Source organism: Scatophagus argus, chromosome 16, assembly GCF_020382885.2.
Source record: "Scatophagus argus isolate fScaArg1 chromosome 16, fScaArg1.pri, whole genome shotgun sequence".
In the NCBI taxonomy this organism is placed as follows: domain Eukaryota; kingdom Metazoa; phylum Chordata; class Actinopteri; family Scatophagidae; genus Scatophagus; species Scatophagus argus.
The window spans coordinates 6261819-6276339 of record NC_058508.1 but is presented as its reverse complement, the minus strand read 5'-3'; the positions used below and the strand labels follow the sequence as shown (position 1 = coordinate 6276339).

Genomic DNA, 14521 nt, shown 5'->3' with positions numbered 1-14521 from the left:
CATTAGTAAACAAGTCAGTAACAGTATTTCACTTTCCTGTGTAAATGAAAAGCGAAAGAGGACGTCTGGATCAAGAATTACAACACACTACTCACAGCATTATTCATTCAGTCTACAGTCTGCGTGTGCTGTGAGTACACAAGTAAAACAAAGCAGTAGAGTACTTTGATGACAGCGCCCCCCAGGGTTTTTGAATATTTCTTACATCAGCAGTCCTTAAATGCACATTTTCATACCACATATGTGCAGACAACATGTTTGCGCTTCAGCTTGACATCACATCTGCTGGTTGCACCGATCAGCACATATTTAACAAAAAAGGGAGCTCATCAGTGTTTCAGTGGAAGGGAAAGGATTTGTTGTTTTTTTTTACCAATAGTGAGTGTGCAAACAGTAATTCATTTGCTTATTTCTCCTCAGAGACAACGACATCACGGGTGTGCTGGACCACACCTTTTGCGTAGAGCATAATGCCTATGGAGAGATCATCCAGCATGAGCTCAAGCCCAATGGTAAGAGCATCCCCGTCACCCAGGACACCAAGAAAGAGTACGTCCGACTCTACGTCAACTGGCGTTTTCTGCGAGGCATAGAGGCCCAGTTCCTGGCTCTGCAGAAGGGCTTCAATGAGGTCATCCCCCAACACCTGCTAAAAGCCTTTGATGAGAAGGAGCTGGAGGTACTTTGTTGTTTGCGCACATCTAGGTGTCATATTACGTGATTTACCTCCACATACATTTAGTTCAACATGGTGAATCTATGTTGTTATTTTTTTCTCTGCGACTTTCAGCTGATTGTATGTGGGCTGGGCAAAATCGACATAAACGACTGGAAGTCCAACACGCGGCTCAAACACTGCACTCCAGACAGCAACATTGTGAAGTGGTTCTGGAAAGCCGTGGAGTCCTTCGACGAGGAGCGCAGAGCCCGGCTGCTGCAGTTTGTCACCGGCTCCTCTAGAGTTCCCCTGCAAGGCTTCAAGGCTCTCCAAGGTAATAACACCCAGGCTAGAAACCGTGCATAATTAATGTTTTTGGATGTAAATGCTCCTTTTACATTTGAATTCTTATGCAAGAGAGAGTCCTGCATATGAAAGCACTCCTGAAATAGCCCTCTTTGTGAGATGAAAAAGACTGAGCATAAGGTACGAAATGCTAATGTGATGTCAGACCCATAACGTGCAAAAGGTGTGGTTGTGTAGTTTTTACTGTTCCTTTGTTGCACACACGGCGTGCTCTGTCAGCACAATCTAGACTGTGTGTGTTTGAAATTCTTGGCTTCTGTGTGTGTGTGTGTGTGTCTGCGTTTCTCCGACCTGAGATGAACCCTGAGACGGTGGTTCAGTGGGTCCGTCCTGGCAGACAGAGCTGCCCAGAGACAGAGCACCCAGGCATGAGGAGTACACAGTGGTCCACAGACAGACAGCACCCTCACACATCTTATTTAACATGGCCATCTTTTCTCGGTCACAACATCAGCAGAGGCCAGAACATCCTAAAACAGCACACACACAGACTCAGACATACAGTGTCTGTGGCATGGCTCTGGTTCATCAAGCTGGACCACATGGCTAGAGTCAAAGGACAAAGTCAACTCATTTAGTACTGTTTGTATCTAAATACTCTCCAGTACTGCTTTTGGACCATTCTGAGTCTGAATATTAAATAAAATCACGGAAAACATCACGCAGGTAAACTGCACCATAAGAAGCAATTGAGTCCTTGTTCTTGTGTGTCTAAACAGATATCTTTCTCCTCCATTTCAAATAAAAAAATGCAATCTATCTGTGCGACCAGCATTTTGGAAAATATTTCTGCACACACAAGAATGTAAAAACAGCTCCCACTGAACAAGTATGCCAGGCCAGAAGGAGGCAGTTATGTTTATGTCAGATCTGTGTCAACGTGAGTGTGCGTCGTGAGGTTTTTCTATTTAAATAAAAATGAACCAAAACTGCTAAAAACCGCTGCTAAAGTTGTGTGGTTGCAATTAGACCAAGCAAACAAAGAACTTACACGGAGGAAATTTGTAAAACATCCATCAGTGTGGGTAAGGCCTGAAGTATGCTAACACAGGATGTCTGTCACTGATGTTTAATTTTGTTTCTCTTTTGTTTGGTTGGCAACATCGGCTCTTTATTTGCAACACATCAAGTCTAAGGAATGTCGACAAATGGACGAGCCTTCTTTAAGGAACAAATGACACAATTTAGTCAATAAGGACAAGTCTGTAAAACAGCTAATATCCTATCATATGTAAGCAAAGAAAAGCCATAATGATTATCATTTTCTAAGGAACTGAACACCTAATACTTAATGTTTAGCTGAAGTTATAGTACTGAAATATTTTACTTTGAAAACCATCTGTCTGAATTTATTCATTTTAAATTCCCCTCCCTCGGAGATCCTCTATAGGACACAGGTCTGTTTGTTTTCTTTAATTCTTGATTAATCATCCTTCCATATGGTCAACTTTGAATTTTTCATCTTGAATTATTTATCAGGTTTTGAGCTTATTTGTTTGTTTCTTTTTTCTTTTCAACTCCAGAAAAAAAACAACTGAATCTTAGCACTGAATCTTAGTCTGGGGAAAAAAAAAACACATAATAATAATAAAAAAAAAGGATCTACATTTTAAATGACTTTCTAGGAATTTCAATGAGAGAATGCAGACTTTTTATGACAGTGCCAAGCAGGTCCATTTGTACTAAACTACTTGTGTCCATACAGGTGCTGCCGGCCCACGCCTCTTTACCATCCACCAGATTGATGCCAGCACCAACAACCTGCCCAAAGCCCACACCTGGTGAGCGAATTGTCAGCACTGTAACATTTTTAGATTGTTTGACATGGTGCTCACCTTTGACCTTAAGTACTTTTTCACTTTTCAAAGCATTTAAGTAATTAGTATTATCAAATCTCTTTTATGTTTACTGTGATCTGGAGTCATGCAGATGGCCTTCGTGTTTTCAGAATGTGGTTGTAAACTGTTCTCTCCATCTGTTTTATCAGTTTTAATCGGATCGACATTCCCCCCTACGAGCACTATGACAAACTCTACGACAAGTTGCTCACTGCCATCGAGGAGACGTGTGGCTTTGCAGTAGAGTGAGTCGCTGATGCAGAAGGAGCTCAGCAACAACCAGAAACAGCGTTGTTTGGCTATGATGAGCCTCCCCCTAAAAACCAGTCAACTCAGGTGGCTACGGTGGCTTCACCCTGGAAAGCCCATACTCCCTGGAGACATGTGGCCAAGGGTGGGCAGAGAAGACCAGAACATGTCATCTGACTGTCTTTTGTTTGTTTGTTTATTTGTTTGTTTGTTTTTTTACCATCGTTGAAAAGATCTCTTCAGCTGCTAATAACTCGAGACTATTTACTAACTTGTGGAACCTGCAAAATTTGCTGACTCTTCCCTTTTTTCTAAGTTCATTATAGCATTTAAAAAATAGACTGTATTCCATGTAGCAATGCTCCATCTTACCAAGCAGAACACAAAGTCAGTCCACTCTGAGAGCGACACTAACACTACAGGGTCATTAATGGTTACCACAACCACCTGGAAACACTAAATTTGGATGCGGAGTGTGCATGACTCAGGCTGTTTGGTGCCTTGGAGTGATCACGCTGGCCTGTCAGCAATGCCAAGGCTGGAAAAGAGGGATGTGTGCGGGTGAGAAGGCAGGACTAGAAGACTGAATTAAGCAGAGTCCGACTGTTTACAAGCCTCTCCAAAGACCGCAGCAGGGTCCTCGGCTCCTGAGTCCCTGCCCAACAACTAGAGCTGCATTCCCAGACACCTATTTCACACATTTGACAGCTAGTTTTTGTTTGAAAACGAGTAAATGAATAAATAGCTTGAAATGTGTTATTTTTATATACCAGGGAAAATTGAAAAAGAAACAATAAAATTCTATATAATATATATAATTTATTGCTGTTATATTTCAGAAACCCCTTTCCATTGTTCCAGAAAAATAAAATCTTTTAAATGTTAAGTGTTACTGTTTTAAATTATGGAAGACAACTTGTGAAAACAGAATGAAGCTGGACTGAATTTCACTTAAGAATGCTGTGGTTTGTTTCTTAACCTTTCTTTATACTGTACAAGGAGAGGTATGTCTTAAAGAGCAAAAAATCCTAAATACCTGATGTCCTCTGAGTGCCATAATTGTTTTGAATGAATGAATCTTTGTGAATATTTAGCAGACCCTTTAAATTCTACATATGGCGGTGTGACATTTCCCTTCTTTTCCCTTCCCTTCCTTTTTTTTTTTTAAACAGTTTGTCTCTTGTAACTGGGCTATGTTAACGTCACTAGCATGAAACCTACCATTACTTTCTAATGGTATTCTGTTCAGAGGAGTACAAAGTCCATCAGTTCTTTTCTGTGCTGCCTCCATGTTGTTGTTGGAGGGAGAAAAAGAAAAACCTCTACTACCTTCTAGCCATGTGGTGCTAAATAGCATTAAAGTTTGTCTTATATTGGTAACCATATTCACTGACATACTACTGCTTAAAGTGCACAACACTCTACTCGTGCTCATACCGGTTCGTGACCACAAAACGCGTGGAAGAAATCAAGAGGTCTACCTTGCCACATTCTCAGGAGATGTCATATGTAGTTCGTAATGTCCTTTGATTTGACAACCGATGAGATGCTGATTCTGACCGCTTTGTCTTGATTTCCTGAATGTTGAAGGGTTAAAAAGTCTCATCATTTAAATTGTTTTGCCCACAACAGGCCATTAACACAGTAATCGTCGCATGTGTAAGTATGTGCTCGTGGTTGAAAGGGAACTGAGTGAGATGAGCTGGTAGCCTGCTACAGTCCCATCAGTGATGTTTTTATTCAGAGAAAGTGGAGGGGATTGTTTTCTACAATTAAAAATGAAATTCTTGAATGTTTTCAAAAGATGCTGCCTGTCTAGCAATCTCTATGACCGTGGACTGTTCTTAACATTTGCATACACTTAAAAAAAAAAAAATGTACTTTTCATTTTCATTCTTTTATGTGGACTTGTGTATGCAAAGTGAAAAGTGTCCTCAGATGGTGCTTTGTACAGTAATAAGATATTGTTCATATATGTGGATCAAACAACCTGTAATTTATCTTTAACTTAAGTAGATTTTCTTGAAATGAAAAGAGGAATTGCACACAAACAGAATGAGGTTGCCATGTGTATTTAATGGCGACTTCTGTAACAGATATTCATTCACCTTTAAGTCCAGTGCACAAGCTGATCGCCCTACTGTCTGTTCCTACACTACATCGCTCAGCATTGCCCTGTAGCTGCCTCTCACTGAAGAACTGAACTTTTTAATTAAACAAGTCAAAGTTGAGAGATGCCGCTCTTGCTTCTTCCTTGTTTTTGTTTTTTTTTAATAGCATGATCCACTAGCAGGACTATATCTCTCATAGCTGACTGATGCAATTTGATGTATGTTAACACTATCATTTTGTAAGAGTATTTTATTTTTGTGTGTACTTAGTTCTAATTAAACTTTGTCTAACAATGTAAGGCCTTGTACAAAGATATGTCCTGTCCTCCTTCTGTTTGAATGATTGTTTCAAATCTTGTGAGAAAGCTTTTTAAAGGGACTTGTTGGTACCATACTGGGTGCAAGTAAGTGTCAAGTATGGGATGCAAAGGTTTTGCATCTGAATGGAACACGTCCCAGACCACCCACCGTGTAGTCATTGATGCCACTATGGATTAAAACGTCTGGCAGAGGGCTCAGAGGAAGGGCGGGGAAAGAGGATAAAATGAAAATAGAGTTTTGGTGAAAGAGTGTCATGTATAAGGTGTTTTGTTCTGTTTTTTGTTTGGTTGTTTTTATAGACATGCAACGGCATTGTGCTACTGAGACGTCTTGAAAACTGACTTTCTACATAGACTGGAAAGATTACAATTGGTCAGAATAATAATGGTTCACATTTTGGTGCTTGCTTGCTCACTGTGTGATCACTATCAGTTATGAAAAGGCCATTTTTAGCAACTTATACAGAGAATTGCTACAGCTTTTCTCTTATGTTTTGATGGTATTGTATCTATTTTGAATAAAGGTGCACTTCGGTAACCATTAAAGCCGAAATACTTAAATAATACGCACAATGTAAGAAAAGAGTTAGTAAATCTCACGCAAAACTGCTTTCGACCACGCTTTGTTCTACAAAACAGTTTTGAGCCCCCAAAAAAGATCGTTTCTAAATCCGTGTTTGGCCATTTGTTCGATAATAAGTTACATGAAAATGATGGGTTTAATTTAAAGAAAATAATAATACGTAAGAGAAAAGAAGCCAACTCTTTCATGTTTGGGTTGGTCCTGCTTACGTCACTTACGGTAATAGATCGGAAGCGTAGTCAGAGCCGGGTCACTGGTTTCTGTCTCGTACATATCCATCCGCCAACTCTTATAATGGTTATATCATTTATGAACACGAAGCGCTGGAAAATAGCGTTTTCGGTGCCGAAATTATTAAGCGTTAGAGAAATTGAAAGCATAGTTTCTGATTTGTATGTTCTACATAAACAATGTCTGAAAGCGATTTTTCAATTTACATTTTTTCCGTCTGCTCAAAATGAATTATAAATTAAAATCAGTAGAGTGGTACGTCATCCGCCATGCAGTGTTTAAATTAGGGGTTAGAGTGAAGTTCAAATACCTTTTCTGCAATGTAATGTCTGTTGGTAGAAACTGAAGTTGAAAACCGTGAGGCGGATGATTACATTGAAAGGGTTACTTCCTCTTGCTATATAAACCGGGTCTCATTTTTACTTTACCGGCATTTCAGCAGTACCACTGCCGGTCGGATTTTTTAGTCGGCGGTTAGTCCCGGTGTAGGATATTTATCTTTTTTATTTATATACATTGACTACAATATGCCTGGATATTCCGACAGAGACCGTGGCAGAGACAGGGATAGAGATAGAGGGTAAGTACTTTCTCTCATATATTTCAGACGAGTTTGCCCTCGTGTGATTCTCAGAAATGGCTGACAAGACATAAAACCAAAGAAAAAGAAATAGCCCATTAACGAAATACCGTTACATTTAAAGTAACAGTATATAGAAGAATCGCCCCAGCTATACGTTTTTTGAAGCGAGAATATACTAATTTTAAAAACCAGGCAGTTAGCTGGGTTTATTTGTCTATACAAGGTTCAGGCCGGTGAGCAGGGCCCGTTGTCTTTGGCTCGAGGCCTAGTTTGGCCTCGTGCCCCGGAACGGCGGCTGTTCGTTAGCTTTACGTTAGCTAACACTGTGTTGCATTTCACCAACACATTAAACTTTTAAGAACAATCCTGTGGATGCCGCTAGACTATTTTGTGAAATAGCTTTTTACGGGTTGGTTGTTTTTTTTAACTGACTCGCTGTGATTAACCTTTAAAGTCTACTGCAGCCCCGCGAAGTAGTATTGCTAATACAGCTGGCTAGTCGGCTTTTCGCCATGTGGCAGCATGAATGCGGATACAAAATGCCGGCTGTTTTTTCCATTGTTCCTCTGCTGGCTGGAAAGTATATGGCAGCTAGAATGGCGCAGTTGCGATGTACTTTTGTTCAGTTCTATAAATTGTATTATTGATTGCAGTCTAACGTCTACTTAACGGTTAATTTAATTGCAGCTATGGCGGTGGTCCTCCTCGCTTTGGTGGCAACCGGGGTGGAGGTGGAGGAAAGTTCGGCAATCCCGGTGATCGGCTTCGGAAGAAACAGTGGAACCTGGACGAACTCCCAAAGTTTGAGAAAAACTTCTATCAACAGCACCCTGATGTCGGCCGGAGGTCTCCGGTATGTAGTCAGCATGGCCCTATGAGTGTTATGCAACACAGCTAGAAATGTGCTCCCTCCTGCACGTGTTGCTGTTATGCAATCACTTATGACTACTGAACTTGCTTCGCTTATTTTATCTTGCAGCAAGAAGTTGAACAATACAGGAGGGCCAAAACCATCACAGTTAAGGGGAGAGAATGCCCAAATCCTATTGCAAAGTTCCATGAGGCCAGCTTCCCATGTAAGTTTAAAACAGTTATTGAAACACCACTTTGAAGGAAATTTGATTAGCCTTGCTTAACAGTTGTCCTCTCTTCTCCAGCATATGTGATGGATGTGATCAATAAACAGAACTGGACTGAACCAACACCCATTCAGGCCCAGGGCTGGCCTCTGGCTCTTAGTGGCAAGGACATGGTTGGCATTGCACAGACTGGCTCTGGCAAAACACTTTCCGTAAGTTACATGTTCTCTTTGTCATATGGTATTAAGTGTAATGAATGTTGATCTGTGCTGACCATTGAGCAGTGAGGATGTGGTTATAGAAAAAACCTGACTCATTTAAATCTCATTAAAGTCACATACATGTGTGTGTTCTGCAGTATTTGTTGCCTGCGATCGTGCACATCAACCACCAGCCTTTCCTGGAACGTGGAGATGGTCCTATTGTAAGTAGTCACAATGCTGCTCCACGCTGCTTTGCATGTTGGTTATTTCAGGGTTGAGTTCTATCAGTACTTCTGTAGCAAGTCATCTCTTGAAATGTGGACAGAAGTATTGGGAACTACATAATGTGAAGTTGACCTTTACTCAAAGCTGCAATTTCCTCTCTCTGCAGTGTTTGGTGCTTGCCCCAACCCGTGAGCTGGCACAGCAGGTGCAGCAGGTGGCTGCAGAATATGGCAGAGCTTCTCGCCTCAAATCCACCTGTATCTATGGAGGGGCACCCAAGGGACCCCAGATCCGTGACCTTGAAAGAGGTATTTCTCAAAAGCTTGACCTAAAAAACAAGCGCAGTTGTCATTTATAGTGTTTCAGGACTTTAGTTCTTACAATGGCTGCTCTTTTAAAAGGTGTGGAGATCTGCATCGCTACTCCGGGAAGGCTTATCGACTTCCTTGAGGCAGGAAAGACGAACCTCCGCAGGTGCACTTATCTTGTGCTGGATGAAGCTGACAGAATGTTGGACATGGGCTTTGAGCCACAGATTCGGAAAATTGTCGACCAAATCAGAGTAAGTCTTTTTTTGTGTGTGTGTTTTTACTTAAATGCTATTAACTAATCAGCTGAAGGAAAGCCTTTTTCACTGTTTGTAATGACTTTAAGGGAATGTGTTGCTTATTGTTACTGTTCTGTCACAGCCTGACCGTCAGACTCTGATGTGGAGCGCCACGTGGCCCAAAGAAGTTCGCCAGCTAGCAGAGGACTTCCTGAAGGAGTACGTCCAGATCAATGTTGGAGCCCTGCAGCTCAGTGCCAACCACAACATCCTGCAGATAGTGGATGTCTGCAATGATGGAGAGAAGGAAAACAAGTGAGTAATGTGGCTGTAACAGCAAGTGTTGAAGTTGATGTTTTCATAATGGTGACATGCCTTCTTTCCAGAGAGTAACATTTTCTTTTTTCTTTTTTTTTTACCCCCAAGACTCATTCGTCTGCTTGAGGAAATCATGAGTGAGAAAGAGAACAAGACCATCATCTTTGTAGAAACAAAGAGGCGCTGTGATGACCTCACCAGGAGGATGAGAAGGGATGGGTAAGTGTTCAAAATAAGTGATTCACACGCTGACTGCTTCTGCTGCACTGAACGTAGTCATGAAGTAGTTCTATGGATTAACACTGAACGCTCTGATCCTGTTAGATGGCCAGCAATGGGGATCCATGGAGATAAAAGCCAGCAGGAAAGAGACTGGGTTCTCAATGGTAAGCGTGCATCACCAGTAACTGTAAATTGCAGCTTAATCAGAGTTGTACAGCATGCAGGGAATGTTTATCATGTCATGATTTTTATTCTTTCAATTTTTCAGAGTTCAAATTTGGAAAGGCTCCAATTCTCATTGCTACAGATGTTGCCTCCAGGGGTTTAGGTCAGTATCTGCCTTGATCTGTTTTTTATTTTAATGTATTTCAAAAAGAAAGTGTATTTGCTTTCTTTAACTCTTCTGCTTCTTTCTGAGTTTCTCCCCTGGCCTGAAGGAGCAGTCTGTGTGGCAGGGCCTTGGCATGACAAGCCCAGGTCTCCAGAGGGGGAAGGAGGATTCTTGGAGGTGTCCTGACTGGCGAGGCACGGGTCTCCCAGTCGTGCAGATATACAGAGGTGACCAGGCCCAAGTGCAGCATAATGCGCTGGCCTGCCTAAAAACGGGGGAGAGTTGAGGGTTGGCCACAGTTCCTCCCCCATTTGCTCATCTGTTCTCTGGCAATGGTTTGGACTGCTTCACACACCCAGGCTCTGTAACTGTCCCAGCTCAAAGCCCAGCTACACCGTCTTCTATTGTCTTGCATGTATGTTTTTGCACTGCATTGCAAGCCATTTGAGGGATGCTTTTTGTTATGTAGACTTGTAAAGCATGGGTGGCGTTAATATTGCAGTTTCCTAAACTTCTGTCGAAAGAGCAGTCTGTCAGATCGATCAAACCTTCACCTCTATAAAGACATGGCTACTGGCGCTTTTGGTGACAGTGGGACATGCTAGTTGGACACTTGGACAAAATCCAAGCTGACACTCCTCCCTCGCCTGCGTTTCAAAGTCATGTCGAGACCTGCCAACGAGAGACATTATGATCAAGTGAACACTGGGTCTGGAAAAATCTTGCCATGACGAGACTGGGGGATGTACTGTTGTTGTAGGCATCCTGCAAATTGGTTCAGATCTACAGTTGGCAAGAGACACTGCAGTGTGAGCTTTATAGCAAGCGTCTCCTGAGAGCGTGACCAAGGGACCTTGGTTAAGTGCTAGTTGCAACACACTAGGAGGCAGTAGTGTGCATAGCAGCCCTACTGTGAGGGCATACCTGTGGGTCACTTGACATTATGTGGGGAGTACGCTGCAATGGGAATGGACTAGTGAATGCATACTCCAAGAAATGGTAAGACTTCTGATCCATTCTTTCTGAGGGTGGTTTGGCAGTGGTTCAAGAGGGGAGGGTTTTTATTTTATCCCACTGGATTGGAAGCCAATGGAGTGTGCATCGTTTCTCTTTTCCCACCGTAGTCTCCCCGTGGAGTAAATGTTCACCTGTAGTGTCTAATACTAGTCTTTTGCAGCCAGTTTGGATTTACTGGCCATCCCTACCCCATGACAGTACTAACTTGTTTTCTCTTCGATCTGGTTGTTGTGTTGGCGTTGGCGCACGTCTTTGTGTGCTGTCCTGCGTTCCCTTTATGCCACACTGCAACACAATCTTACAGATGTTGAAGACGTGAAATTTGTCATCAACTTTGACTACCCCAACAACTCTGAGGACTATATCCACCGCATTGGCAGAACAGCTCGTAGCCAAAAGACAGGCACAGCTTATACCTTCTTCACGCCCAACAACATGAGGCAGGCCAGTGACCTGATCTCTGTGCTCCGCGAGGCCAACCAGGCTATCAACCCCAAGCTCCTCCAAATGGCGGAAGACAGAGGAGGTAAATCTAATTGGTGAGATACAGAAACTGTGCTGTGAACTGCAGCCGCTTTTTCCTGCTGCTCTCCTTTTTGTTCTCAGAAGTGGATTAGTTTATCGTAGTGAATATATTGGTATCTCCAACACAGTTTTTGGCTAAACTTTAAAAAAAAAAAAAAAAAAAAATTGTGTGTGTGTGTGTATACAATCATGCATCTTTATTTAAAACTTATTTTTTCCCCTTTCCAGGTCGTTCAAGGGGAGGCAGAGGTGGTGACTATAGAGATGACCGCCGGGATAGATATTCCTCTGGAAGACGTGACTTCGGCGGTTTTAGGGACAGGGATAACGGTAGAGGTTTTGACAGTGGGCCAAATAAAGCCTTTGGCGCAAATTCACAGAATGGAGGCTATGGGGGTAATGGCACCAGCAATGGCTTCAGCGGAGGCAGCTTCAATGGTAATGGACAGTCCAATTTTAACAACCAAACTGGAGCTTTTGGAAGCCAGAACAACTTCCAAGCCCAACAGTTTGCTCCCGCTAAGGGTGGTGCACAGACTGGCGCAGCTCATCCCCCATTCCCCTTCCCCCAAGCACCGGCTCCCCAGCAGCACCCCCCACCACTGGTGCCCTACCCCATGCCTCCACAGTTCTCTCAGTAAACACACCTTACACTTGAAAGAAGTAATTTATTGCTTTTTGTCTTGTTTTAAGTTCTACATTTACTCTAGAATTTTTGTATTTACACAACAGGGTTACCCACAACGTCAACCTCTGTCAAAACTTGTAAGATCTGCAGTGCAGCAATAGTGGTATTGCGCACTTGTTTATTTTTTTTTCCCCCCTCTTACTGCGTATTTAATTTGTTACATTCCTCAGTAATGTTTAGTTATGTTTTTGTACTAGGTAATTACAAATGTATTGATTTGTCATGTCTCATTGAAAGTAATGTTCCACTCCTGTCTTGGAAGTGCACTGCATGATCTTTCAAATAAAACATAAAAACCTATCCTGTCCAGTAGGTGTCATGTTTCTCAAACTTGGTTGATGCATCCAGTTTCATCTTCAGTACGATGGCCTTACAGACTAACGTGTCACTTGATGTGTATAGTATGCATCACATTACAGCACTGGGATCAACGGTGGGCAGTAGGTGCTTGTGGTGTCCTGGTGTTTCAAAAATGGCTATAAATCTCACAGTTGCATCACTTTCATCTTACTGCCTTCCCATCTTGTGTCCCAGTGGTGAAAACCTGTTTTCTCTGTGGCAAAGATGATTTGTGAGGGAGGCATCTTGGAAACTAGTTATCTTTGAATGACCCGTAACTCTTGACATGTTGAAATTTTTCAATTGGTCAAAATAAAAATTACAAATTACTGTATCACTGAGAAACACTTGACAAGTCCTGTTAGTATTGATGGTTTTAGTTTTTTATCTTATGAGAAATTAGACAGGTGGAGTAATGTCTCCCCCTGTTGGTAGAAGGCTGCACAGCTTCATGGCTCATGTGTCTGACCCCTGTGTGTTTGGTCTGAGGTGTCAGAGAAGTTTGTCATTTGCAATTATCTGTTACCATTTCAGTTTGCAGGTTAGCATTACTCTAAGGTGTTCCTTTAGATTGAAATCTACATATTGTTTTTTCCTTATTCCATTAAGAATCTTAGTAGCTCTCATATACAGTACAGTACATAACAACATAATTTGGTGCCATTGATGCAGTTTATACTTCAAAGCACATTGTTTTGCTAATTCCGATGTGTGATGTACTTTAAGCATTGACAGGCAGTCAGCATTAAGGACTCCAATCAGGACCAGCCTGATAACATGCACCATAACTAGACATGTAAATAACAGTCACTTCATGGTAGTCATGTATTTGGCCCATAGTGTGCTTGGTGGTTTCAGTCTTGTAATTATAAAAGCTTACCAGGATTTGGGCCCTCATATGTCACAACAAAACTGCTGCTCCACCTTGACCATGTACATAATCAAAGACTGAAACCTGGTCACAGGTCAGCACCCAGTCATTACAGATGAGGACTCTCGTAGTACAGGAGTGCTGTGGGCGCGGCTCATTTAAATTGCTTTCTTCATATTTACAGATCTGTGGCTGGGAAATATGTGTGGAACGCTCACTGTGTAAATACTACTGAGTGTTCCTCGTCATGAGAAGAGAACTGCTTTTGTTTTCATCCTGATATGTGGTGGACACACCCTGTTGCTGACTATTTGCATAAAAAAAACACGTTAAGCTAGTATGATTTGTTCTGTCTGCAGAGAAAACCTCTTTATGTTGTGAAACAAGTGAATCAAAGTGACACACGTTATTCATGATTTACTGCATGTAAATCCGATCCTAGGTACACAAACCGTGCTTATCTCGGATATATTGCACAATCAGGTGGGCTGTGCTTGATCGAAGTTCAGGTGCATCGACATGAACACCTGAACCTCATGATACAATGAATGCCACCTTTGTGAAGCTTATAAGGCGCCAGAGAAGTGTTAAATCAACTGTGGTCATGTTGTTTTGTTGAGCAATGATTCATTACATTTCACAGCTGCGATAACTAGCAGAAATGTAAAATTTCTCAATGTGCCCTGGTTTAATATGCATGTAATATTATGTTAGGTAGGGCATTAGGACTTACTGTCACCTTTAAAGTTGATACAGTGAACTGTTTTTAGTCTCTACTAACTCAGGAGGGAAATATCTGCTTCTTTAGCCTTCAAATGCTCCACTATGTTCGCCACCTTATCGCTAACTGTGTCTGTCTGCTGTTTGGTGCTGAGCAGGTAGCGTCCAGTGGGTAATAAACCAATAAATAGTGTTTAGCTGTAGATTTGGGTGATGATTTTCTGTAGGTTCATCACGTCAAGGCCAGGAGAGAGTAATACTCGTCCTCACTCATCACCACTGCCTCGTCCTGTCAGTCGTTACTCTCTCTGTGATCCCAGCTCTTTTTACCTTTTTGTTCCTTCTCATTAATTCTTCCCTCTCTCCTCGCAGGTATGTGGGTGTTGGCCTGAGGAGCAGCTTCTCTGGGTGTGCGTCAGACACACCCACCACAAGCATGAGAAGGTGCGGCACGCTGGGCCAAGTTCGTCCCTCTGAGGCGTGAAGAGGTCACATTG

General features: G+C 42.1%; 2 protein-coding genes across 3 annotated transcripts in view; both read left to right on the top strand.

Annotated features, from left to right (window-relative positions):
* The window catches only part of LOC124073716 (E3 ubiquitin-protein ligase SMURF2), a 46007-nt gene extending 40473 nt beyond the window's left edge, over positions 1-5534 (top strand). Inside the window, exons 17-20 of the mRNA XM_046416131.1 lie at positions 421-679; positions 791-992; positions 2730-2805; positions 3012-5534. Coding sequence (XP_046272087.1) covers positions 421-679; positions 791-992; positions 2730-2805; positions 3012-3111 — 637 coding nt within the window. The 3' untranslated portion in view covers positions 3112-5534. The remainder of the gene's footprint in view (positions 1-420; positions 680-790; positions 993-2729; positions 2806-3011) is intronic.
* A 1239-nt stretch (positions 5535-6773) lies between these two features.
* On the top strand, positions 6774-12391 carry ddx5 (DEAD (Asp-Glu-Ala-Asp) box helicase 5). Of its 2 annotated transcripts, none has more exons than XM_046416132.1 (13): positions 6774-6936; positions 7627-7792; positions 7919-8015; positions 8097-8230; positions 8377-8442; positions 8613-8754; positions 8848-9008; positions 9136-9308; positions 9420-9530; positions 9636-9697; positions 9802-9861; positions 11186-11407; positions 11635-12391. In XM_046416132.1, exons 1-13 carry the CDS (start codon positions 6884-6886, stop codon positions 12045-12047), a joined length of 1860 nt encoding a protein of 619 aa, XP_046272088.1. In that variant the 5' UTR covers positions 6774-6883; the 3' UTR covers positions 12048-12391. The 2 variants fall into 2 exon arrangements, with proteins under 2 accessions (XP_046272088.1, XP_046272089.1); XM_046416133.1 differs by having other exon boundaries at positions 11186-11420; positions 11635-12052.
* The last annotated feature ends 2130 nt before the right edge of the window (positions 12392-14521 follow it).